Source organism: Neopsephotus bourkii, unplaced genomic scaffold (genome assembly GCF_033783945.1).
Source record: "Neopsephotus bourkii isolate Nb327-2 ecotype Australia unplaced genomic scaffold, CSIRO-AGI_Nbou_v1 NB_1082, whole genome shotgun sequence".
Lineage (NCBI taxonomy): Eukaryota > Metazoa > Chordata > Aves > Psittaciformes > Psittacidae > Neopsephotus > Neopsephotus bourkii.
In genome coordinates this window covers 366315-393623 of record NW_026901570.1, presented here as the reverse complement: position 1 = coordinate 393623, position 27309 = coordinate 366315, and the positions used below count along the sequence as shown (strand labels likewise).

Here is a 27309-nt window from a genome sequence, read left to right as displayed (position 1 = left end):
GCAAGGAAGCAGTGCTGGCTGCACCCCTGCAGCTGGTTGGGAAGATGTGTGACTGCCCCGTAGAAGCCGCAGGGAGGGATCCTGTTGGTAGCAAAAAGAAATCAGCTCCCCTGCCACCAGCACCCACAAGCATTGCAAGAGGGACTGACCTCAGGCAGATCCAAACACTGGCACTACTGAGGAAAAATCCTTACAAAAGCCAGCTCCTAAATCCATGCAAGTCTGCAAAGCCCACTCTAAAAAGTCCCCCAGGAATGTGGGACACTGAGGTAGGATTTTCTTTCTTGCCTGAATTAAATTCTATTTTAAAATGCATAAAGCTTCAGTAACTGTAAAAAAAAAAAAAAAAAAAAAAAGTTTTTTTTTTTGATAAACGTAAGAAAAAAAAGTGAACTAATGTCTTTTCCACTTTAGCCTCCCCAGATTTATTTCTTGACAACTTTTTTTTGCCATATAAACTGTGGCAATATATACCCATAATCTAAATATTTTCAGTGCATTCTCTCACCAAACTAGAGTATTTATTTCCCAAATTAAGTTACCTTTCGTGACTGTGAACTGGGAAAACTAAAAGTATATAAAAAAATCACAGGAAATGCTTAAATGGATGATAAATCAATAAATAATCCCTGCATTTAGTCTAAAAAATATTAGGTAGTTGGAGGGGTGACTTATTTAACACTACACATATATTTTACCTGTGATAATGTGTATCTAAACTCAAAGACTTTATATTAAGTACAATCTGGACCTTAATTTGGAAATAATTTCAAAATTCAGGGTTTGGGTTTGTTTTTTTTTTTTCTTTTTTAAAAATAAGATTTAATTAAAAACACAAGATGAAATAAATATTTTAGGCAACCAGCAACAAAATGGGAAAATACCATGTGTTTGGAGTTTTAGTGCCCTCTGAGTGCTGGAATTTATTTGCAGCAAGCAGAAAATAGACAGCAAGCATAAAAATTCAGCAGATTCCCGCTAGTAAAATTATTTATCAAGCTAACAAGGGAGGAACCCTTCTAGTAGCAACAAGCCAGCAAGGAAAAGACGTGCTTTTATATTTTACCTTTGGGTTAGCGCACCAGTAAAAATGCCAACTGACAAGCACTTCACATAAACATTTCTTTCTAAATGAGCTGCCTTGTTAGAAAAAAATCTAAGCAAAGGAGCACTACAGTCAACAGACAGAAAAACCTGGAATGAACACTACACTGCTCCGTATTACAGGAAAATATAAATAAAGACATAAAAATAATGTTGATGCATAAATGACTTTAATAAATTAACACTTCATTTTGCATTTAAATTAACTACTTGGGCTATAAATCTATCTTAGTTTCAATTCTACCAAGAAACAATACATGTCAGTGGTCTATCTATTATTTAGATCATTCTTACCTCTGGAACTAAACATACACACACACAGTCAAAAATATTTATATGTGTGTGCGTGTAGATGTATTCACTGTGCTGTTGTTGGGTGTGCTACTCAAGCCCCATTGCAATATTTATTGTATATGTATTTTACGACTGAAACCCCGAAGTTAGTTTTACAGTTGAGTTTAACGATACCAAACTTTGATTATAAATTATAAGTGGCTTTATTGCAGCCTTGAAGAGGTAAAAATTTGGAGACACTTGATTGCCTGATACCAATTAAATTTTAAAGAAATAGTAAAGCGACACACATTGGCTGAATAGCTGAGCTCTAAGGAGCACTGCAGATGACTCCTGTCGGCTATACCCTCTGAGGACTTCTTTGCTAGAATGAACACTTGACAATTGTCAGCAAGCTTTAAAATAAAACCAAACTAAACAAAAGAAAACAAACCAGAAATCCCAAGGAACTTTCTCAAGCATTATTATTTTCATTGCAGAAAAAAAAAAAAAAAAGAAAGCTCGTAGGAGGGTAAGGGGCAAAATCAGAGTCAGCATTTCAGCTGATTCTGTAACTCAGGAAGTAAAACCTGTGATAGTTGTTGACAAAGAGGGAAAAAAATGAAAGTTTCACACTAAACTGAGTGATCAGAGGGATGCATAGGTTGGAGCAGCATTTCTGACTGACCTCAGGTAATTTTCCAGGCACAATTGTAAGCCAGACCCTGTATTCCTCACTCAGAACTCCAAAGGCAGGCAAGAAAAACGTAGAAAGGCAAGTAAAAAAAGAAACCCAAACAACTAAAAAATCCAGTCTTTTTTGTGCTTTCACTCCCCTCAAAGCCTGGCATTCGCATCGCCTCTGCAGCAACTCACACAACTCAGGGAGAGAATGCAGCATCTCCCACTCCTGGTGCCAGCACCACGGGCTGCTGCTCCAACCAATCCTGTGCATTTCTGGGTCTGGGAGAGACAGTCTCCAGCTCTGAAATTCACCCTCCCCAGGCCCAATCCTGCATTCTTCTCACACCCAAAGAGGAGTGCAAGAACAATGGGATGTTTGGGTGTGCGGGAAATGCCTGCGTGAGCTCACATTTGTTAACTGCTGATGGATTACATTAATATGAATATTTGTCTGTAGGGGACAAACACTTTTGAGAAGCAAGAGCAACATTATGGGCAAAACATCAGCAATAATAACAAAAAAGGGAAGAGAGAAACTTCATTGATGTAAACCATGAAATAAATAATATATGTCAACTTTTATGTTTCTTGCCTTTGATCTGGGTACAGCTGACATTAAGTCCAGGAATTGATACCTTTTTAGCTGAGAAGACACAAGATGTCAAGTTCTATTTTTTAGTGCAAGGCCAACATATGGAAACAAAGCTAATGGAGTTGAAGAAGTGAGCATAACAGGAAACTTAGAGATTATCTCTTGTCTTGGGAAAGAACGATGGGAGTTTTCAAGGAAGCTGAGCGGGTAACTCAAGGCTCTTTGCTTTGCCATTCTCTCTTTATTATAATGCAACTTTGGTCCAAGTGATATGGAAAGAGAGTGTTACTGAACACGGCTGTGGGTAGAGCCAATGCAGAATGAGGTCTACAAGATGTGCGTATGTGTGCATTCCTTGCTCCCTGCCTGCCTGCCAGTTTAACTCTGTCATAAAGCTGTTTGGAAGTGCACATAAAAGCATCCATTAAAAGGCATTACATTAAAACTCTCTCAGATCCTGCCCAAATGATGCAGAGGCAAGCTGGAGCACCATCATGGTGCCTAGAGAAGCTACTTCTGCCTTGGCTTTGGTGGGACTGAGTGAACCTGGACCTTGCTTTACTTTCTTCCTCGCTTTTTACTAAGATGAGCCCTCTGGTGAGGGTCTAAGCTCAGAGCCTCCCCATCAGCTCCCTCACACTCTTGGGCATTCACACCAGGAAACTGGGAGCAGATTTTGGCCCTATGTGTCTATGAATTGGGTAAGCAGATTGTTCCTATGTACACTTAAAGCTGTTCCAGGCTAAAACCACGACCAGAAAATAACAACCATAAAGGAAAAATACCACGTGTAATTTTATCCTTTTAAAAGTCATACCCCTCCCGAGGGAAACAGGCTGTCCTCTGGGAGACTCTGCTTATGCTACAGAGCACCCTTCTCCTTTACAGCCTGGCCTCATTAATCATTCGCGTACCTTCACACTTTCTTTCCCTAACTTAGCCTGCACCTTAATCTTGGTGACTTTGGGCTGCGTGCAGAAGAGCTGGGGAGCCCAGCTCTGGGATGTCAATAACCCTGCACAATGCCTCTGCACAACATGAAGCCAGCTATTTAATTACCTATCACCGCTAACAAAAGCTCCCTTTATTTTGATTAACTTTGAGGGAACAAGTTTCCCCACCATTGGAGTATGGTTAAATAATTACACAGTACAGACTAACATGCCTGGAAACAAAAAAAGAGGGGGAGTACAGAGAGGGAAGAAAAAGAAGACATAAACTCAGCCTTACTTCCCAATTTAAACTAGGAATGACCTCAGGGTCAATTTTTCAGAGTATCTCAGATCAATTCAATTCTCACCTCCGCTGCCTACCTGCTAGCAAATGAACTTACTGTGCCTTCCAATAGACAGAAATGACTAAAAGGAAATCGCATTTAGCTGCATCTGAATAACCATGGTTATTAGATGATGTGTGCAGAGGAAAAATTACCATTTTCCTTCTTCTCCTCCTTGTGATTGTCATTCTCACCTCACTGGTGATTAAGATGTAGGATGCTCTCACAGATTGTTAATTAGGTGTTAATATCTGCAAGGGGCCACAGCAAGCTCCTACACCTGAGGTCATTTCTCAGAAGTCAGGCTGTCTCCGGTGACAGTACCTGTAATTCCCATAGCTAGTTTGATTCCCACTCAACAGCTGGAGCTAGTGTTTCTTTCATGTCTGGTTTCATTTCCTATCTGAAATTATATGAGTGCTAATATCTTTATTATCTTTCCTGTAGAAGTGCAATGCTGAAGCATGGCACAGCGTGTTGTTCATAGGCTCTTTTTTTATCCCACACAGAGAGCATTTTCAACATATTTGAAGCAAAAATCTTTATGGTTAGCAAATGTACAGCTGAGGACTCCATTATGGCTTGGGAGGGGTAGAAGGTAGGAGGGAAACAGTAATAATTTGGGGGTGGAAGAGAAGAAACGCTGCACAACTGCTGAATGATAATGGCTCGAACCTTGGGAAATAAAGGTTATGGCAGAAAAGGGAGGAATTACAAGGACAGTGTGACCTCTGCATGTCTTGCAGGTGCACAAGTGTTATTCCACATATGCGTGTGTACATAGAGGTATTAAAGATGTGTTGTGTTTAAGAGAGAGAGGGGGCACATAACTGAGCCATGGTTTTGCTTACATTTGACTCATTCAAAACCAAGGTAAAGCTAAATTATGTGTAATTCAGAAAATTACCAGTTCCCAAAGCACCCAGTCTGGGTGCCTGGTATGCTTGGGGGGCTAAATGCTTATCCTGGCATAAATGGTGCTTGGGACTTGTAACATTGGGTAACACCAATGATTTTTGTACCTAGGGTATAAAATGAAGTAAATGACAAGTACTTCAACACACCAGCTTTCATTAAAGGGCTTCAAGGAACATTACAGCTATTTTTTAACTCCCACAAAAGCCTAGAAGGTAAGAATTAATTATCTAGGTTTATAACTGTGTAAACTGAGATATAAAGAGATCAACAGTAACAGACCTTTAGAAGAAACCTCAGATAACAAGTTTAAAGTGCTTCAGTATTTTGCTGAATCTAGAATCAAATAACTGGGTCAAAGTCTCACAAGTGAGTCAGACTGCAACTCCCAACTCCCTGTTTCTTCACTCTCTAAACATCGGAACTATATGTGGAAGCCTGAGAAGTAATTTTATATGTGGGATGTTAAATCAGTACTTCTCCTGTCTCATCAATCTCCTGTATTTTGGTACAGTGTGAATCATTTGGTAAGTGGCACAAATTAGAAAACCCAGAAGAGACGGTAAAAATATTTCTTTTTTTTCTTTAGCATTTAATTTAAAATCCTCTATTAGAACTAAACAACAGCAAAAGCCACATCATTGGAAAATATTTTAGAGCTTATTCTAAATGTAGTGGAAAATTTTAAATAGACTATGCTAGGAATTTGAGGGGAGTAAAACCTGTCACATAAGGCATATACTTTCTCTTTGCTCATAAGGACTCAAGATATTTTCATACTTCAAATTCATACGAATGAGTTAGAGAGGAGTTTGAGACATAGTGAAGTGATGCTTTTTTTGAGTACTAGAGAACATTTTTCTTTACCTAACTAAAATGACCTGTAAATTGTATAAAATATGTCTGGGGCGAGGAAAGGGAGGGGGAGAGGTTACTACCAATTTTTTAACCAAGAATAACATTCTGCATCCCATTTAAAATAAAAGATACTTGTTTAGACTTAAAATAGCACATCTGCTTGAAAAACATATACAAGGCTCCCACTGACTCCCGTTGAAGAGGGAAATTTGCCAATAATATTTCATGGGAGTTATCTTTGCATCAGCTTCGGCAAATAAAGACATTTTTACAGAGAGTGATAATTCAACAATGGAAAGCTAAAAATAAGTCACTCATATGCAAAGAAATTTTACGACTTTTACAGTTCTTAGATCTATTTTTCAATTTTATCAGATATATGGTCTAGGAATAAAACTAAGGCGATAAGGTCTAGTTTGCAGTGAAGTTAGACGGTTTAACATCACAGGCTGTGGCCACGAAAAGAAAAATGATGTCATGAACAACAGTCTGACTGGACTGCACATCAAAAATACACATGAACAGTGTAAGGATGCAAAAGGTCTTGCACAAAACACAAATCTCTCTTAAAAATGCATGTGTGAATGCAGAAATAGCAATGAAAAGTAAGTAAATGTATACTTTAAGAGTTCTATGATTTCCCCTGTGTGAAAGGTCTTAGAGGTAAACTGGAAAAGGAACAGAAAATATATTTCTGTTCTTTACTGCCCCTTATTCTCTCCTTAGTTTTAGGGCTCATCCATATGGGGAAATTAGGTAGTAAACTATACTGCAGTGCTATTCATTCCCTGTGTGGACACTCCTCCTCTAGAGTAAAAGTAGATTTTCCTGGTTAATTTATTTTATTTTGAAAGCAGCTTAGGCTATATTGAAGGGGGGGAAAATACATCCTTACTCCCGAATAAGCACATCCATCCAGGGAATTCACAGCACAGCTACTGTGATATGAGTTCAGATCTTGCTTTTTATTTGTACAACCTGCCCTGTAGACTATCCCACTGTGGTGGAAGTGTAGTAATTCAATAGGGATCTTACCAAAGCCTGCAGTGGGGCCAGGAGCCCACCCAGGACCTTTCCTCTCACCTGAGATGCAGGTAGGATGAAGTTTAGATCCCATGGTCCCTCACAGCCACATCCTGCCCTTGGAGCAATACAGAAGTCCTTCAGAGCCTCTTTGAAAACTGAAACATTAAGTGTTACCCACATGGATACAAAAAAACAGATTTTTTTTTTTTTCTCAAACTTCATTTTCAAGAGAAATTCTGGCTACAATTTTATTTATATTAGAAGCAAATTCTACTTTCCAGCATCATCACACTGATCAGGACATAATTAGAGATATATTTTGTTCCTGCTCGTTCCACGATGTTGAAGGACAGAAAAGCTCTCCTGCAATCAAAATACACTGAAGTAGGATAAAACGTGTCGGGGTTATATATGTATTGTAAGGGACGTTCCCCAAAGCTGCTAGGAGATGGAACAGGCAAAAAATTAAGAAGAGTGGAAAATAACAGTTGCCTTGTAAAATACCACAACGTACCCTTGGTGGGATTTTATGGGATAGCAACTAGGTTTGCAATCTGCTTAACACCATATATCATAAACACAAATTTTGCCCTGCAGTGCTTGCTTTGAAATCTCCCAGCATACCCCCAGGCATGGGGACATGGAGCAACACCACCAAGTGAGCCCCAAAAACCCTGCTGCTGTCTGACCCATGAGAGACCTTATGGTGAGAACCTCTTAACCAGCGACCACCAAATATTCCAGTCACACTCATAAAATGAATTGCCTTGAAAGGCTAAAAGTATGCCAGAAATAACATAATTCCTTCAAAGAAGTCAAGTTAGTAAGTTAAACCATAGAGACTACTGTCCACTATTATAAATGTACAGTCTTAAATTACCCAAACCGAACCACCTCCGTGAATATCAAGTAATCATGCCTCCCGACAGCGTGGAGAATTGGAGTTTTCATATCTAAGCTTATTATTCCTAATATCACAGAGACACTTCCCTGAATTGTCCTTCTCATTCCCAAATTCCCCATCTGACCAGACGTCTTTCTCTCTCTTGCTTTCACCTGTCAATCATGTTCACAGCTGAAATTTGATTTCTCTCCCAACAGTAACCTTAGATGAAATATTACCATAGGGGTCAGAATTGTCTGAACTTGCCATAAAAGTTCGTTAACTCTTCTGAGACCCGAGAGCTATTTGCTTAAAAGTAACAGATTTTTCTTTTTTTTTCTATAATATGTGAACGTGCAACCACAAAATATTGTAGGGAAGGCACAAGGAATTGTCCCGTGAAGCAGCAGGCTAAGCAAGTCTTGAGATCACAAGTGTCCATCATGGAAAAAGCTTTTGCTTTTATATGTGTGTGTGTGTGTGTGTATATATATATATATATATATATATGGATAACATATATGTATAACAATTGTTATATGGATAAGAAGAATGTATATCACTTAGTTATACAAATCTAATAGTTACATGTATAAGTTACAGGAACCACAAGTTTTCCTATGGGGTTATTGACATTAGAACTGTTACACTAGGAAAAAGGTGATGGAACATGTGCTTCACCTTTGCGATGAAGATACATACTTGATGTGTTTATTTCAGCTGAATCATGACTTGGCTCTGCTCTTGCAAAAAGCATATTGCACTATAAGGTCTCACAAAAAAAAAAAAAAAGTGGTTTCGTTTCCCTCTCATTTACAGTGGTGTAACACAGGAACAAAACTGCTTTGCAGGCAAAACCCTATCTGGGTGTTCCTCAGGAGAGTGAGAGGAGCATCAGGATCAAAATAAACCTTTTTTGGTGCTTCTTGAGAAACCTATTCCCGCAGCCTAAACACCAAGAACACCTCTTGGTGCTATATAACATAGTGTAGAATACCAATTACATCTTCCCCATCCTAACATTTTAAATAACATGAAATAACAAATAATAAAGAATAAAACAAGCCTAATTCTAATAGCTGATAAAATTTAGCTGCTTTCTAATAGCATGTAAGTGTTGATCAAAGTGTGGTACGCTGTAGGGTAGCCTGTGTCCTTAACAAAAACAGGAGGTTTCAAAAAAAAATATTCACACAGGAATCTGTCATTACAACCTTGGTGCTCATTTAAGCCACTTAGTATTTTTTATAGTCAAGGTCAATAAAAATCAGATTCCATGGGAAAAATAAAGTGCCTGTTTTGAGTCTAGCAGCGGAAGGGACTGAAAGTTTAAATTCCCACATTTTCATTAGTGGAGTATATTTTAGTCAATGTTGACAGACTGAATGAACATGAATTTCCAGAGGAACGCAGTGCTGTGAATTAAACTCGACTGTAATTTGTAAGTACAGAAGGTGCCTAACACAGAGTCATGATTTTCATCAAGATCTGAGGGAGATCTTCAGAAGACCCATCCTTAATCCCCGTAGCTGATGTCTGAACGCTAGCATTTGAAGGAAAAGAAAGAAAACATTTGCAAAGGATTATATATGAGTTGTGGGACACGGGAGAGCTGCCTGGCTGACAAAAGTACAAAGCCCCATCATTACAAATGGTTCTTGTAGGCACCTGAAAGTCAGCCTCATCTGAAAGCCCAGGAAACTGCACCACCGACTGTCACCAGCTCCCCGGGGCTGGAGCAAAAAGCACTGTCTTAGCAGCAGAAAGCAAAGCAGTTAAATTACCACCCCTGCTGAAATATGTCAAACTGCTAATGAAAATGGAAACATACCTTTTATTTTTTTGTTTTGACCTCAGGTAACAGGATTTTCACATCACCGTTGTAGACGATTCTCTCGGGTACCTAATTTAGTAAATAGATTAAAAATAAAACATTATTAGAAGGAATTTTTAACATTGTAAAACATGTCTATCGTGCCACTATGGTACAGAATAGGACTTTTAATGTTCAAATCCAAAATCAAATTTAGAAATTCTCTTACACTGTTCACTGACTGTGAGTGAGTGAAGGGAAAATTAACACAGTTTGAAGGGAAACATTTCTAGCTCACACATTTACTCTTTACTTCACATTAATAGCAGGAGATTCCTACTGACAAATTACCTTAAAAACACATATTTTTGCCTCACCAGTGAATATCAGCTTCTAGGACTTCAAAGCACACAGCTTCCTGCATTTCTCTCTTAATGATTTTTATTAGCTGCACTAATGTAATTGGCAAAATAATAATCAATTTTTGTACACACTCTATTATTTTCCAGACAGTAGTTTAATAACAAAAGCAGAACTGTCATTTCTCCCTGCAGTTACTCACACTGTACAAATTCATCCTGTCAACACATATTTAAAATCTAATTTAAACCAAAAGAATCAACATAGAGCGGATCCTTGTACAATAAGTGAGATAAGTCAATGAGTCAATCCACATTTCCTAAATATGGGTATTTTGCTGTGTCCCCTTTAGTTAGCTTTCTCTCTCTGAGTGTGCATACACAAGCACATACACATATTTTCTGCAGGAATGCTTCAGCTCCATCCATTGTAACCATATAGCATAATCAGAGCAAGGACAAACCACAAGTCTGATCAGTTTGGAGAAACAAAAAGAAGACAAGCTATAGGCACTTTCCCAGCATTCTGTTTCCAGATCGGCTTTGAAAACAGAAGTCCGCTGCACATTTGGTACCAGTTGAATGACCCCTTTCCCTCATCTCTCCCAAAGGTGGGACAGGCGCATTGAAATGGTCCCTGCATCATGCCCCTGAAAGCAACAGTTCATTTTTTTTTGTTTGTTTTGTTTTTCCTTTTTTTTTTTTTTTTTTATAAAAAAAGGAGTATGGTGCTTCCTTAAATGCAATACTTGGCCCACAGCCCAGGATCTCTTAAAGCAAATGACTCCCGTAGACCTTTAGTGTCATTTTCCTCAAGATGACCTCTGCTTTGATGCCAATCAGTGAATCCATCCTGTTATTAATGCATGGGGCTGAGAGGAATAGGTACTCAAGACTCACACCTGAAGAGCATCCGGAAAGAGATGTGGTCAGCCTGCTTTTAGCAGTCTCAGCCTTCATTGTGGCCACCCCTGCTCTAAAACCACAACCATTCAGATACATCATAGGAGACCTTAAGCAGGACCTTAATCCACTTTCACAAGAGAGGCACATTGATTCATTTAGTAGCTTTATTTAACTATCAGTTCATTAACAACGAAGGAGTCAAAGAAAGTAAGACAGCACAAAGGCAGCCAGATTTATTAATTTAACACTAAACAGATTTATTAATTTAAGAAGGCTGATCACTTTCCTTCATTTTATCTGACAGAGTTGGTGCAAGAAGAGTTTTACTTGAGTAAGTTTTCTACTCTATACTGTGCTATTTTAAAAGGATTTCACAATAAAGGAAGCTGAAAGACTGTGCACAGTCTGGAGACTGTATCTGGTGTGACATGAATATAGTATTTTAACCAGATTTAATCTTACCGTATTCCCTCCTCTACAATGACTTTGCAGGAGGAAATCCTACGGAAAGGAAAATCTGTTCATCCCACACCACAAAACACTGAATTGCATTGCAGGCTCCAGCAGCTCTTCCTACATACTAAAATGCTTTCATCAGGGAATTTGAAGGCAGTTAAGTTGGGCAGAGGGGAGAGGAGAAAAAAAAAAAAAAAAAAAACAACAGGTCTTGTTTGGTTCACTTTTGTGCTCTAAGCTGCAAGTGCTTGAGGGAGCAAGGGCTGTTTGCAGTGGAGAGAGCCATGGCTTTAGAAGCTGCTACCACAAGTATAACTGATTCTGTCCCCATCCCCTTTAGCATCCTGACAGCTTATTGTCAAGGCCTTGGAAAGCACTTTTATTTCAAAATTGGAGAAGTGGAGAAGTTGAGGCTGCAGGGAAGTGAATCTGGCTGGTTTCTTATAGAAAATGGCTTTAAGCGTAATCACATACATATTCTGAGATACATCCACACAGACTCAGGAAACAGCCTCAGAAAGCGCTGCTCTCCATAGTTCAGATTCCTTAAAAGCCATGAATTGTAAATCCTGCCCACCCCTCATCTTGCTCCCTGCAGAGATGCCGGGCCTGATGCAAAATGTCATTTAAATAGCTCCCTTTGAATGGGGTGGGGTTTAGACTGATCGCCATGTGAGCATAGGTGAAATGAAAAAGTGAAAGAAAAGGAAAAACAAGAACAACAACAAAAGAACGAGAGAAGTAAAAGAGGAAAAAAAAGAGCAAAAGAGAAAGGAGAGTGTAAACAAAACCAAAGGGAAGTGCTCTAGGAACATACCTAGAGGACGGTCAGCCAGCTGAAGCCGCCTGGGTGACATATCGGAGCTAAGCTTTGGATGCAGGGAAGGATCCTTTACTTACGCATAGAATCCCCTTTTGTTCCACGTATTGAATTTATAAACGAACAAACAAGCAAACAAACAAACAAACAAACAAAGGATGCTGCCCTCGTCCTTCCCCTTCCCAGACCTGGCCCGGGACCGGATCCGTGTCAGGGTCCTGGTCCGGGTCCCTGTCCCGGTCCTTCCCTCCCGTACCTGGCCGCGGTGGGACGCCGGGGGCAGTCTCACCGCGTATGTTTGTGTGTGTGAGCCCCTTTGCCTGCAGGGCTGTGCTGGGGTCGCGGAAGGTCCGTGCCTGCCCGTCCCCGCCCCGCTGCGGGCGCCGGTGCTGTCCCTGCTGCCCGTGAAGCGCTGCTCGTCGGGGGAAGATCGGGGGGGTTGCACCGTTCGAGACCCCTGCCCGGCCCGCTCTATCGCCAAGCTGCTGGAAGTAGGGATTTAAAATCCGTGCCCGAACCCTCCCAAAATGTGCGTTTGGTTCCCGGCCGAGGCAAAAGGAGGGGAGGCCAATGTGTGTCCCCGCGCACCCCGATCCCCCGCAGCCTTTGGGAACACACGGTTTTCGCACTGAAAACCAAGGGACGAAGGGCAAGGAGATGCCTGAGCTCCCGCTGACACAGGGTGCTGAGCTTTAACGCCTCCGTGCGCAGCCATTGACATTTCTGCTTAACGGGGGACAAGCTGCTGAGAACGTTTTTCAGGACTGTGCTTCTTTATGAATTAACAATTGAGAGCAGCTACCAGGGACACTCCATTCCCTACCCCCGCTGGAAACTTGAAGACACTGCTTGATTTTGTTGGTCGCTGGGTAGTTTTTTCAATGCGTGGCGCAGAAGCACCACTTCTAGCAAACTTCTGCTCTGGTTTTGACTTCCCTCCATGCAAGGTATCTTACAGAGATGAATTAAAAAAATATATAAAAATAAAGTAAAATAAGGGAAAGCATGACACAAAGTCCATAGGGCTTCAAACCAAGCAAGGGAAGAGGCAGGGCAATCTCCATCCCTGAAACCCACTGCACCACAACTAGAAGCCTGAATGCTTTCCTGCTGCAGAAGTGGCATGGGTGTAAAAGCTAGACTTCGGTGGGAAGAACAGTGGGTACAGCAACAGCAAAAAAAAATATCATTTCAGAGAGCAGTTCGATACAGGCAGCTTGCATCAAGGGCACTGAGACGTTATCACACTGTGCCAGGTCAACCTGATATGGTGGTAGATAGCCGGGGCTGGAGCTGCCTATCTGCCATTATACCTGGCTACAGCCTTGCCGATCCCTGGCCTTTTGCTTCTCACTTGAAAAGTTAAGTCACATCCTGGACTATTTTTGCATCGTGTTGGCTTTGAGCTCACAAATCTGAATGCACTCAGCCCTCAAAAAGTGACAAATGTTATTCACGGTCCTCCCCCACAATTTCAGGCAGTCAAGAATTAGATGCAGCAAGAGTATACAGTATTTTAATCTATTGATTTGTATCTGCTGCACCCAAAAAAAAATCATTAGAGGAGCCATAAGAAGTGTGAAGTGGTTGAGCGCTCGGCTCTCCCCCAGAAAAGATGAATTCTCTCCACAGCCACTCACCTCTGCCACGTCCTGAAGTGTGCTACCTCAAGTTTTTCATACCGAGACCTGCACTTCAAACAGATATGTGAAGCATTTGACTACAGACAGCTCGAGTGTGTGTGTGTGTGTACAAGCAGGACTGGGTTCTGTCCTGGCTGAGCAAACAAAACCTATCCCATTCTCCATAGCTACCCCTGGAATGCCCAAGCCCTGTGGCAGCCGCTTACAACACGGTGATTTGGAAAGAGGAAGGGAATAAAGTTTATTGAAAAATCTTAATTCCTAACACTGAAGTATGCAGGATTGTTTTCTTTCTTTCCCCTGCGTGAAATTTTAAATTCAGCCATCTGAACAGGTGTCAGAAACAGTGGGTCCATTTAGCTCCTCTGATGATCGCAGTAATAAATATAGAGGATTTCCTTTCAATGCAGCATATGCTGAAATGACACCAATGTAGTTCTGGCATCTGAGCAGATAATTCTGATATATGCATCATTTCCTCCCTAAATCCAGGAAGCAGCTACACTCTCTATCTGATATTAGTATATTATGTCAAATAGAAATTGGTATTAAAATTATGAATGATTCTAGATCGAGAACTTCCTACACACTATGCAGAGGGAGGGGGAGGAAACAGCTGCGCAAAAGCTTTCAGAAGGGGGAAAGGGGAAAGAAAAAAGAGCTGGGAAAGTTTATGTTTTAAACTGAAAATTTACTGCCATGTTTTGCGTGGGGGTAGTTTTCAAGTGGCATTTTGATTCAGCACGGGCCGTTCTGTGTTAAAAGGATGAAGACGACTTTCTAATAAATAGAAGCTCTCGGCGCTCCGTTTGCAAATGGGCACTTCCCGCACAGCGCCTGCACAGCGATGGTGAGAAACTGCCCAAGAAATAAATACACACTGGTGTGACAGGGATATTTGCTTCCCTTCTCCCCTGTTTTCTTTAGGATGTGGTTCAGGATAGCAGTTCTTGAGCAGGGAAAACGCTGCAGCACAAACACAAAAATACTCCTGGACTCTGCTCAGAAGCAGCTCGGAGGTCTGGCATTGGGTTCTGTTTCATTTCGGGGCGGGGGAGGAATGAAAAAAGCTTAAGGTGAGGTGGGATGGGGAGAAAAGTGGAGCCTGAGCTGCAGTGCACACACCATTTCCCAGCCAGCAAAGGAAGGGCCACTCTCCGTGCATGCATCTCTCGCATCGGTCACATGAAAGTTCTTTGTAATGTAGTTAATAAACAGGAAAGCACTACAGGACTATGGGAGAAATAGGATGCTGTTAGTGATGGGTAGGTTAAGACCACACATGCCTTTTGATACATGATTGCCCAGCTCGGGTGGCGTTCCTCCTGCTTTAGCTGGTGAGGTACCTGCAGGAGAGCAGTGGGATCCTGCTCCCCTTTGAAATCGTTGGGGATTGTACCTCCAAGCTCAGTGGGAGCAGGATTGAGGCCAGAGTCAAGCAAGGGGTGATTAATGAATGTAGGTTATTCAGAGCAGAGCGGTTCCAATTAGTCCCCAGCAAGCAGTCCTTCGGCAAAGGTGGGCACTCCCCTGCCATGATTTATATAGAGAACCCCAATACTCCCTTCGCTTTAGTAACATTAAAATGTGCATCTATTTCCCACCACTCCCCCCCCCCCCGCGTTGGCCAGTTGGCGTGTTTCAGGCTCAAATTCAAGTGCACCCTAAGAAGGCTGTATTCTCTTTTATTTGCAAAGCAAGACTGCAATGTGTCATAACGATGTCAAACTGGGAGAGAGCGTTTTTTCCCCCTCAGGTTGGGTGTGTGACGGGAATTCTCCCTTCTTCACCCAGTCTATTTCTAGGAAGGATTTCTTATCGCTGTTCAAACAGGGTGGATTTTTTTTTTCCCTCCGAGAAAAAAGATACTTCAGGGATGCAGCATTGCTCCCCTCGCTCTGCGCTACTACTAATTCTTAGTGCCTGCTCCTTACTCCACCTGAGAGGAAATCCAGAGCAGCAGAGGAGTGCAGGAATGAGACTGGACCAGAAGTGGGTCCTGCTTTGGGTGCTTGGGGCTCCATGCTCCCTCGGTGGGGGCTTTCCCAAGGAGAGGCCTCGTTCTTTCCCTTCCGTAGGGCAGGGCTCCTTCAGGAGCTCTTGGAAAGGGCCACGGCGAAGCCTCTAAGTGACCCCCTGTGAAAAAAACTGGGCATCAGTAAAGGCTCAGCCAGGGAACTAGAGGTGGAAGAAGAAATAAAAAGCAGCCCTGTCTTTATGAGAGGAGATAATTCTCTGCTCGGCCAATAGCAACCAGTTTACCCACAGATTACACATTAACCAGAAAATGGAACTTGAATTAACCAGAATCTGGAGCTTGAACCATTACTCAAACCCTGGTGCAACAGCAGGTCAGATGCCAAAGGGCAGGTTGGTGCCCTGGTGCTGGGGAGGGGTGAGGCGCCGCATCGGCATCGGGGACCACGGCTGTCACCAACGGCAGGGCTGGGTGTCCATCCCCTTCCAGAGGGACCTGAACAGGAGCATGCTGACCTTCAGCAGCACTCAGCGCCCACAAATGCAGGCTCTTGTTGCTGCAGGCACGGCAGGGGACTTGGGACCACATCCTAACCTCAGCGCTCAGAGCAGGATGGGGTCCAAGCCATGGGCTGGACCGGCACGGCAGAGGATCAGCAACAAGTCCCCACCTTCCACTGCCATCAGTGCTCAGGAGGGATGACCTTACAGCTGCACCAACAGTGGGGAAGGGAGATATAAGGGAATAAACACCTGCTGGTGTTTATAAACCTTGGTCTGGAGATAAAACCCCGATACTGGGAGGGCTGAAGCATCCTTTGGAGAGCCCTCCACTTCTCGAACCGGGCAGATATACCCATTCAAAAGGTGGGAGAGGACTCTGTGAATGGACACTGGAAGCTGTTGGGGAAGGTGGCTTTAAATGAACCGGGTTGAGGGTTTGAGGAGCCTTTCGAAGTCAAAATGCCCTTTGACATGGAGAAGTGCAGTGAAGAGGGGCTCGGAGACCTGAATGTCTCTAGCACATTAACCTTTGGGGATTCATTGTCTAGAACAAATAACTGTCAAAAGTTGGAGGAAGTCCTTTGAATTTGGGTTTTTTTTTTCCTCTCTGCTCCTCAGCTCTCTCTGGGCTTTCTAAGGCCTGCAGCAAAGAAAAAAAGGGGTTGAGGGGAAAGAGAAAGCCACAAGACAAACGAAAGAAAGTGGGGGGAAAGCAAAGGGAAAAAAAAAAAAAAGGAGGCAGTATGGACCCAAATGGCAAGAAATCTTTCGATCTAGTGTTAAGTGGCTCTGTGACAAGCCAAGCCTGATGCGGTGTCATCTCTTACTAGAGACAGGCATGCTTAGATCAGATGATAAGAGGATGTGAAGTCTTCCCTTTCACTTCGCTCCATCATAAAACAATCAAAATACAGGGCCATATCATGTCATCAGGTTTTTAAGCAGACCTCCCCTTTGAGATCTTCTAAAACCCGGTGGGATGATCTGAGTCACTGAAACTGAGCTCACTGCAATACTGAGAAGTCAGAAGCAGCACCTGAAAACTCATGTTTTTCATCTACCTGAAAGATAACTTGATTTCTAGCGGGCGACAGCTTTCCATTTCACACAAAGCTATCTTCTCCCTTCTCCCCTCCTGAATATTATTGAGTCCAGCTCTTGTGCCAGCATCACCCCTTTGCCAGGCAGTATGCTGAAGTACTGCTCTCAGAGTTATTGAACTTTGAACTACAGACTAAGAAACTGAGTACGGAATCAAAAAAATGCAGTTTATTATTGTAGATTATTCTCTCTTTTGATATAACCATAGAGTCGAAAATGAAAGAAAAGCACATAGGAACATCACACGTGGTTAGTTAGTAACTCAAGATATAAAACAATTTTGCACAGCAAAATATGTAAAAGAAAAAGTAACTGACAAGATTTTTTTATATTTATTGTGGTAAGATTTACTTTTCCATTTTCTTTTTTTTTTTTTTAAAAGACAGGATATCAGTCCCTGAAAATAAAATTTACTGATTATTGCCTTTAAAACTGTGGAATTTTTTGAAGTTACAGAAAATCCAGTTCTGCACCACAATACAACTGTAAAAAAATCTGCATCATTTTAAAACTGTGCAGTAATGCCATCTTTATAACTGCATAAACTGTATTAGCGTTCTAAACAGGTTCGTAATTTTTTTTGTTGTTTTTGTATTATATGTTTGCAGATTATATCTTAGTGCAATTCAGTCCCCAATACTTCAATTTTGAAAAAAAGAAAAACAACAAAACAACAAACAACAAAACAAAAAACCAAAAACAACCTATACATTTTTAATGTAAAATACCTCTGTAGATATACACAGAGGTGCCTTCCCCTTTTAATACTTTGGTTTTCAAATACAGTCAGTGGTATAGCAAGGACTACATATACCCAACTTATATTTAAGTTGCAAGCACATGCTGCATAAACTACTTTTTTAAAACAGTCCCGTTGCAAATTCTACCCCCCTTTACATCACGACAGTAAACAATTTAGTGCATCAATCTTAAAAAAAAAAATCTACATCTAAACAGACCTAACTCTTTCGAATTTATCTATAACATTCCTTTATCTGTAGCATACATTTTAACTGGGCTAACAGATGACAGAAACTAGAATTAAATTATATATACTAGGAACCCAGAGCATTCCACATTTGACAATGACCAAATGCAAAAGGAAAAAAAAAATGGGGCAGATCACCTAAAATTAATATTTAGACTGTTTTAGTCAACAGCATGGTTTCAGTATCAATCCCCCAAGCAAGACGTGAATTTTGTGTTCAAACGTCTTTACAAAGTTCTTGTGATTTTTTTTGTATTTTTTATTTTTTTTTTTTTTTTTTTTTTTTTCCACTTAAGGTTATCAAAATCCGTTCTGGCAGGTTTTTTGAGAGGGAATGCTTCAGTGCATTTAAAAGGAAGTCTGAAGTTTTGAGTAACTCAAAGCAGTTTTAGAGCAGATGCAAACTTTAATGGGGAGGAAGAGGAGGAGGAAGATCAAAGGTTGCACTTTTTTGCTTTCAACCCAAAAAAGTGATGAGGCAATAAAACAAAAGGATGAATGCCATGCCATAATAGTCTCCAAAGTTCCACTTCCAAGCAAAAGAAAAAAAAAAATAACTATACCATACATGACCAGCATGCAGGGTTTTTTATTTATATAATGTCTCTTTTTCATAGTCTTTTGAAACAGTTATAGTTCATTGTTGCTAAGACAAAATAGCAAGCGTAATGCATGAGATGAGTATGGGATTCTAATGGCAGACTATAGTCTCACATTTGGCTGATTAAGGCCAAAACTCACATGAACACACCGAAGGTTGATGCAGGCTTGATTTTGGCAAGTTGATCTAGGCTTATCTCTAGTTTTGCACAACAACGCTAAAAACTGATGGAACTCAGCAAGCTGGAGTCTAAAAATTTCACATTGTTTTTGTATTTTTTGTTTTTGTTTTGATTTTTTTATTTTTTTTTCTTTTAATATTATTTTTCTTTTTGCAAAGCTTAAATCTCATATGAAGAACTCAGGATGGCAAAAAAAAAAAAAAGAAAAATCTGACTTTTTTTTGGACACAGCAAGCTCAAAAGAAAAAAACCTCATGAACTTAAAAATATATATATATATAATGTGGATGGCAGGTTTCAAAGAAGAGCGAGCTTCATATGAAGAACTGAGTTGGTGGCGAGTTGGATCTTTTAAATTTAAGAAAAAAAAAAAAAAGGAAATACAACAGCAAGACCCCACAAAAATGAAAAAAATAATAAACAGGAAAGAAACTCATGTAGAACTTGGTTGGCCAACACGGAGCCAGCCCACCTTAAAAAAAAAAAAAAAAAAAAGAAAGAAAAGGCAAAAAGAAAATAACCAACCCCCCAAAACACAACTTTGTTTTAAAATTGTTTTGAGTTTTGTTTTTTTAAAAAAAGGTAATACAAGGTGGCAAGCCGGGTTGTCGCTCTAGCAAAGCCCCCAACAACAACTCACACGGAGAACTTTTAGTTAAGGTGGCAAGGCTGTGGGCACTCACATGAAAAACTCTGGAGAGGAAGGGTTGTCACTGCTGGATCCGTTTTCTCTGAAGCCATTGCTGACCAACTTCTCGTACTTTTCCTTGTAGGCGTCCCTCTCCCGGACCAGCCTGGAGATCTCCTGCTTTAGGTGCTCCACTTGCTGCAGCAGCTGGTTCTTCTCCGACTCCAGGACGTGCCGCTGCTGGACCCTCTTGAAGCGGCAGGACTGGGCATAGCCCCTGTTTTTGAGGGTCCTCCTCTTCTGCTTCAGCCGGATCACCTCTTCCTTGCTGACGCCCCGCAGCTGCCGGTTCAGCTCCCGCACCGACATGGTCACCAGCTGCTCGTCGGAGAAGCGGTCGTCGAAGTGGAGGCCGCCGCCGCCGCCGCCGTGGTGCGGATGGTGCAGCCCCCCGGCGCCGCCGCCGCCGCCACCGCCGCCGCCGCCGGAGCCAGCGGCCGAGGAGGCGGAGGAAGGCGGCGCGCTGCCCGGCGCCGCGGCGTGGGGGTGCCCGCCGCCGCCGCCGCCGCCGCCGTGGTGCGGGTGGTGGTGGTGGTGGTGGTAGTGGGGCGCGCCGCCCTGCGCCGCCGCCGCGGCGATCACCGCCGACACCACGGCGGCCGCCGAGCCCATCTCCTCGGCCGGCACGGAGCCGCCGGCGCCGGCGGCCGCGGCCAGCTGCTGCCCTCTAGCATAGCCATCGAAGGCGCCGGGCAGCGGGTGGTGGCTGCTGTTGATCAGCGCCTCCACCGCGTCCTCGGGGCTGAAGCCCAGCGCCTCCGGGTTGAGCTGCTGCGGGTAGCCCGTCATCCAGTAGTAGTCTTCAAGGTGGGTCTTCTGGTCGGTGCCTGAGCCGGGGCTGGGCGCCGAGAAGCTGGGGGACGGGGGCACCGAGCTGCAGGGCGTGCTCATCGGGGTGGAAGAGAGCGATCCCCCGGCGATCAAGCGGCCGCACTGGCTGATAATGCGATCGGTCTCCACCGGCTCCTTTTTCACTTCAAACTTCATCAGATCGAAGTCATTAACATATTCCATGGCCAGGGGACTGGTGGGCAGGTCGGAGCTGCTCATTGCCAGTTCTGATGCCATCCTTTTGCTGCTGAGAGTCCTCCAGAAAGGGTGCGCTCCGGGAGCGAGGGGACTGCTCTGAGTTGCCACCGGGTGAGCCAGCTTGATTTTTGGCGAGCTCCGCTCCGCTCTCTCCTGCCTCTGCCTCTCGCCACGGCCCCGCGCAGCCTTCGCTCCAATTCGCCCCGGCGCTCCCGCTCCGCGTTATCCCTTGCAGAGTCTCCGCTGCCGCTGATGCATCAGAGCGAGGGGCTCTTGCTATTCGCCTTTTGCATAAAGGTTTTTTTTTTTTTTTTTTTTTCCTCCTTTTCCTCCTCTCTCCCTCCCTTCTCTGCCTCCTCTCTCTTTTTGCAGCTTGCAAACTGCAGCTGGAAGTGTTAGCTGGTGGTGTTGCAAGTAAATTTGTTGTTGTTGTTGGTTTGTTTTGTTATTTTTAACACTTCATGGTGCCTTTCCTCTGGGCTTTCTCATGCAAAGTGCAGAGCGAGAAGAGACGTTCATCGGGGAAGGGAGGAGGGAAAAAGAGAAGCGAAGGCAAAAAAAAAAAAAAAAGAAACACAAAAAATCAAAGTCGGTATCGCAACTAAATAACAAAAACAGTTTAAAAAGAAGAAAAAGGGGGGAAACAACGCAAAAACACTCGACCCCAAAGCTACAGCAAGAAGATGAAAAATATTTTAAAGGTTTCATCCAGCAGGAGAGTTTAAAAGCATTGCTGAGTTTTATAGCGCTCCTGACGTCAAATGGGAAATTGGCTCGGCCGCCGGGCCAATGGGCTGCCGCCTCCCGGCCCTCATTAGCATAATAGTATAGAAACAAGGAAACTTTTCGGAGCTGTCAATCAGGGCCCCATCAGCTGACTGTCAGCTGGGGAGCGTCTTAACCCCTTCCTACCCACCGCCGTCCGCCGCACTCACCGGGCAAGCGGGTGCGGGACGGGGCCGCGGAGGGGGCCGCTGCGCTTCGCTATCGCGCCGGGTCGGTCCCGGCAGCCGCGCTCCTTGCGCGCTTTCGGGCAAGCGCCCTGCCCCGGGGATGGGGTGCCCGGGAGCTGCCCCCGCTCGGACGAACGATGCGGGACGGCGGGGAGCTCCTTCCGCCGGGGAGCACCGGGCGCCGGGACCCTGCAGGGACCCGAGAACGCGGCGCTGCCGCCGGGGCCGGTCGCAGCGCGGGTCCGCTGTGCCAGGCGCGGGTACTTGCTGCGGGACGGTCCTTGCCGTCCCCTGTGCCGGCCGCCGGCCACTCGCTCCGCTCTGCGCCCCCGTCACATAGCGATGATTTTTTCACGGGGACGGGGCATCGATTCCCCCCTTTTCCCTGCCAAGAGGTGCGAAAGCCCTGCAAGTTTGCAAGCTCTCCCCCCCCCTGCAGTTGGACTGGTGGCCCGTACTAATTAATTTAATACACTTAGAACTAATTGTATTTACTTTAGCCTCCCCTGCCGCACCCCCCATCCTCCGGGAGGGGGATGGGGCCGAGGCTGGGGGGGCCGTGGAAACGGCGAGCGGGCTGGACGCGGAGCGGCTGATCGGCTCGGTTTAAACCTCGACAGCGCCATCTCTCGTCGAAAGGTCAGTGCCGAGACGGTCCCCGACCGGTGCGGGGCCGCGGTGCTGTCGGGCCGGGTCCCGCCGTCGGGGGGTGGCCCCGCCGCAGCCGCCGGTGTCCCCGCCCGGGCCCGGACCCGACGAGGCTGGGCTCGGCCCAGCCAGGCCCGGCCGCACCGCGGTCCCCTTCTGCGGGCCGGGGAACGCCGCAGCCTCCGGGACTGCCATGCTCGATTTTCCGGCCGGGCTTTATGGGAATATCGATAGAATTAAAGTTACTTGTAATTCCGTGATAAATGAGATGTCTCTAGTAAGTAAGATTAAGTGCAGTGCTATAAAGTTGTTTATCTGAAAAGTAATTCTCAGAAACCTGACTTCTGACACTTGGTCATATATTAAACCAGCTTCTTGAACATTGTACTTCAAATCCTCCCTGCTCCCCTTGCCCGGTCCCTTCCCCCTCGGAATTTGCTATTTATAACTGCACACAGGGCATTACTTTGTAGGTGCGGGCAAGTCTCTGGGTGATTTTTCGCCGACTGTGAAAATCATCATTTGCAAAAGCCAAAGAATCTCTGCTTAGAAAATAGTGCTTGGCTAGTGGATTTACAAATGGATAACATCTTCTGACTATGCCATTATCAGTATGAGTGCCAGTACTAACATCTGAAAGTCATACAGCATGTACTGTTCCTGGCAGCTAAGAAAGGTAGGGCATACTGCAAATTTAGGAAGATAACTACATCTAGAAATTATCATAGAGGCAATTCTGTAAAGCTAAAAAATGCTACCAGCATCACTGGCAAAATTAAAATGGAGTTCTGCACGGTCCCAAAACACATGCACATACACAGAGCCGTTGACATCTGCTAGCTTTATCTTACAGATTACAATTCATGACAAAGTTAGTACAACCTAACTACTCGGGCTGGCTTTCCTATTTCTTCGCATTGTTGGAATCAACAAAACTTCCAGGCTCACGGCATAAATCCCCCCCGGACAGTCTAATTCCCTGTATTTGTTTTTTCCCCGAGCAAGATGAATGTGATACTGTATATCACTTAACATGCACACCTATGAGAGACATAAAATGTGTGCTAATATTTTTAAATGAAAAGGTTATTGCTTTTCAGAACGTACAGTCATAGTATTTCACTTGCCCGTTTAATAGATGGCTGTGGAAGTGTGGCTCCAGCCCCATAAAATAGTTTGTTTGGACGTGAGGATTCAAAGTGCTACATTTGCAAACGAGTAAATTTCCTGAGTAAACTCTGAACTCTAGACAAAGAGTATGAAATTGTGTGAGCTAATGGGGACCATCCCTTAATTGATACCAATGTAAGCTGCAAATTAATTGAAGCTCTGACCTACCAGAACAGTGAGTAAAATTATTAGTTGTACACTATTGTTCTCGTGTGATTGTTACACAGAACTGCTGCACCAAAATGTCTCTACTGTTCAGCGCAGCAGAGAAAAAAAGATTGTTAGCAATTTCTGGATAACCTTCAGAAGCAACATTCTCCTCCCTACGCTATATAATTCTCATTTTAGTAGTATTTTTCTTTATTATTTGGCTATTCACAATGGGTGTCTAAACATTTACAGTCCTCTATTAACAGTGTTTCTTCCATAACAATCACACACTTTCATTTCAATTAGAGCTATTCAGTCTCCAGTTTTTCCACAATTATCGCAGGCCAATTCCCCCAGACTGCTCCCTTTTCCCACCACTGTTTGTAACAATCCTGCCCTGAGCCAGGCACAGAGGGAAAACTCCAGCGTCCCTTTCACAGCCTCTTGCTCCCGTTTGTTTTTAAGCATCGCCGTTCGACGACACAATGTGGAGCCCTGCTTGCTCCCTGATTGCTGCTGACCTGGTTCATAAGCGTTCAAACTAACACATATTTATTGTGGGAGAGTGTTCTGACAAATCATGCAGGGGGATGTGAAACATTAACTCCCAATACACTCTGGTCGGCCTGCACTGGGATGAGCATGCCAGCAGTGTGTGCAGGAACTTCCATCGCTGAAGCCTGCGTGCGTGTGTATCTCACACAGAAGATTTAGCAGAAGAGAACGTGCAGGTTATGAGTTATATGGACTCAGAGTGTAATTTGTTATAACTTAAACACATATCAAGACCAACACATTAAGTACAGTTACTGCTCCTTTTGTTTATCTAGTGTCTTATTTTATGGTGCAGAACTAAACAGTGTCCACTGAATTTAACTATGAAACCAGCCAAATTGATTTCAGAAAGACTTCTTCAGAGTAACAGAGTGATAAGGCATAAACTGCTCCTAGGTGCAGGGCTAGATAAATCCTTTTAACAGTCTTCAGATCAGTTAACAGGGTAAGTAAATCACATATCACTGTTAGCAGATTTATGGGAAAGAATTAATAGAATCAGACGAGATAATCTGGTAGGGATAAAATTGCTGAGGAAACAGTCCAGCCTTACATCGGGGGGCATGAAACAACAGTCTGATTACTGGGAGTCATTATGGATTGGTGAATTATGAACTAAATCATTGTTAGAGTAATTCAGTATTTATTAATTCTTTTCTCTTTAAACAATTTACAGACGCAAATAAAAGCCTCTGCCTTTGAAGACACATTCTTTATATATTTTTATTGGATGTAATTTAATATTTGCATTACCTGTATTTACTTCATAATTGAACATTTTACATTCAAATTTATGTAATGCATTATGCTTTAGAGTATATTTCTCCCTTATTAGCATGACTAGTCACTTACCTCATGAATTACTAAGTTTATCTGAAAATATAGGTGTATTTTTTACTAAGTGGAACACAAACATATGTACAATAAATTCTTATTTGCCAGTGGTGTTACAGAAACACAGAACAACCCTGTATCAGAGAAGAGGGGAAAGAAGCTGCAGCAAAGAAGCAGAATCAATTACTGTGTGTATGTATGTGACAGTAATTCCTTCTGTCAATGTTTTGTTTATTTTTAATAAAGAATGAGTGACTCAAAGGTTTACTTTAGAAGGAGCAGATGAAAAAGGATCTCCACGGTGAATTTCTTTCCTCTGTTTCCCCCAGTACTTCCCGATGGACTTGGCTGAGACTGTGCCACTGCAGCCTTTGCTCCAGCTGCATTCCTGCTGACCAGGTCCACGCCATGAACATATGCTGCTCTGAACTCACTTTCTCAAACATTTCTCTCTTTCCCCTAATCCTGTGTCTATGCTTGGCTTTAAATCCAAATAATCAATATAATTTAGGCCCATTCTGCACTATTAATGCAACCTTACTTATGCAGAGAAAACCCCAACTTTATTGACTTCAAGAACTGCAGGATTGAATCCTTGATCCCATTGAAACCAATGACAAAACTTGTATAGATTGCAATGGAAGCAGGATTGGGTCCTTCATGTTAGCAATTTGTTTAAGTCAGAGGGCTACAAGAAGTGAAGGACATAGCAGATCTACTGGCAAGAATACACGTCTGCACCCCAAAATTCAAAGGCAGAATTCACTTGTGGTGGGTCATCTTTACACTCAGGTTTTACCATCTGCATGCTGGGATGCCTGTGTATTTTGTCCGCAAGCATAAAGCCAGTCCTCCTGGGAGCATTCAGATGAGCACATCTATAAATGTAGCACAGTAAAATGAGCTACTTTTGCCACTCGTGCTTTTTCTGAGCCTGGTACAATCCATTTCTGTGACGACAGTTTTCTGCCCCACACGCATCTGATACTGCTCTTTTATTTTAAGGCTGAGAAAATCTTCCCTTTAAACTCATGCTGAGCATCAAATTGGACTCCACTTGCAGCTGAACATCTTGGCTGTCTCTTCCTTTCCTCCATCAGCTCCAGTATATTTTATGTAGAATTCTCTCTGTTAATACAACTTCTTCCTTCATTCTACAGTTTTGCATTAGTGTTACTGAAACCACCAGACCTGCCCTGTTTCAAAACTGTGCAAAGGAGAAGGGGAAAAAAAAAAAAAGTAGTTTTTTTCCTGTATAGTCTCCTATTTTGCCACTCTGCACAGACTCTAAATGTACAGCCTCTATTCATTTGACTGTAAAGTTTCTATTGCTAAATTAGAAGAAAAGTAGCTTGAAAAGGCAGGCTTAAACACATATTTTGGTTGTTTTTGTGTCACATCCAAGAGGGCTTGTGTTTTACCTCTGGGAATTGCAAGGTATTAGCAGCTGCTTTGATTTTATTCCCCTGGAAGTGACTGACAGTCACTATATGGAAGATGCAGCATTGGTGCTACACCTGAGTGCGTGAGTTTGATCTGTGTACCCTGAGTCCAAATGAGGTGATGGCTTTTTAGCAATCAAAATATTTCCATTGTTTGCTTATAATGTTTGTAAAATGCTAGAAATAGTCCAAGTTAACTTTTCATGATCCAGAAACAGTTTCTCTATCTGAAGGGAAGAGAGCACAGAGGTGAGACTGAAAAGCTGCAGGTGACTCTAATATATGTCTGAAGGTTGGTGTCACAAGCTTTGTACTGTGCTTGTTTCATGATGCATGCCCTAGTTTACTAATTTTCATGAATGGCTTTGCCTAAATGTAAAAATCAATGAAGACATTTTGATGCTAAAAAAATAATCTATTTATCTATAAGAAATAAAACCTGAAATTGCAATAAAGATTTTTATCAAACTTTATGGTGGAATTTATCATCTATAACTTGGATGATCACATTCAGTTATACAGTGTGGTATTTGCTCTCACATTAGCTGAAGTGGATAAACAGAGAACCTGGCAAAAACTTGTGCAGAAATTAATCTGAAAACTCTACAGAGGCAGAAAACTAGTATTAGTTAAGGGAAGAGAGTAAAACAATTACATTAATGTTATGTACCTGAGCTGTCCTGATAATGTCCTGCAATATGCACGCTGCATTTATATCTATTTTAGCTCACAAGAATCTATGCTGCTTTTCTCCTTTCTGTTCCGCATTAGGTTATTTCAACAGTAAGGAATGGATGCAGAGGCAGCATGAAAAAATAAGCGAATTTTATATGCTATCTCCTTAAAGTCACCCATCAGTAAGTGGTGAGGAGAGCATGAT

General features: G+C 42.9%; 1 protein-coding gene and 1 long non-coding RNA gene across 2 annotated transcripts in view; one reads left to right on the top strand and one right to left on the bottom strand.

The window, feature by feature from the left end:
• MAF (MAF bZIP transcription factor) overlaps positions 1-21775 on the bottom strand; it is a 60490-nt gene extending 38715 nt beyond the window's left edge. The window contains exons 1-2 of the mRNA XM_061362154.1: positions 19644-21775; positions 9443-9514 (exon numbers count right to left, since the gene is read on the bottom strand). Of these exons, the coding sequence (XP_061218138.1) occupies positions 9481-9514; positions 19644-20716 (1107 nt within the window). The 5' untranslated portion in view covers positions 20717-21775 and the 3' untranslated portion in view covers positions 9443-9480. The remainder of the gene's footprint in view (positions 1-9442; positions 9515-19643) is intronic.
• A 2-nt stretch (positions 21776-21777) lies between these two features.
• Positions 21778-26897, top strand: LOC133217032 (uncharacterized). Its single transcript, XR_009726797.1, has 3 exons — positions 21778-22269; positions 25096-25179; positions 25317-26897. It is a non-coding gene; the product is annotated as an uncharacterized LOC133217032 (long non-coding RNA).
• The last annotated feature ends 412 nt before the right edge of the window (positions 26898-27309 follow it).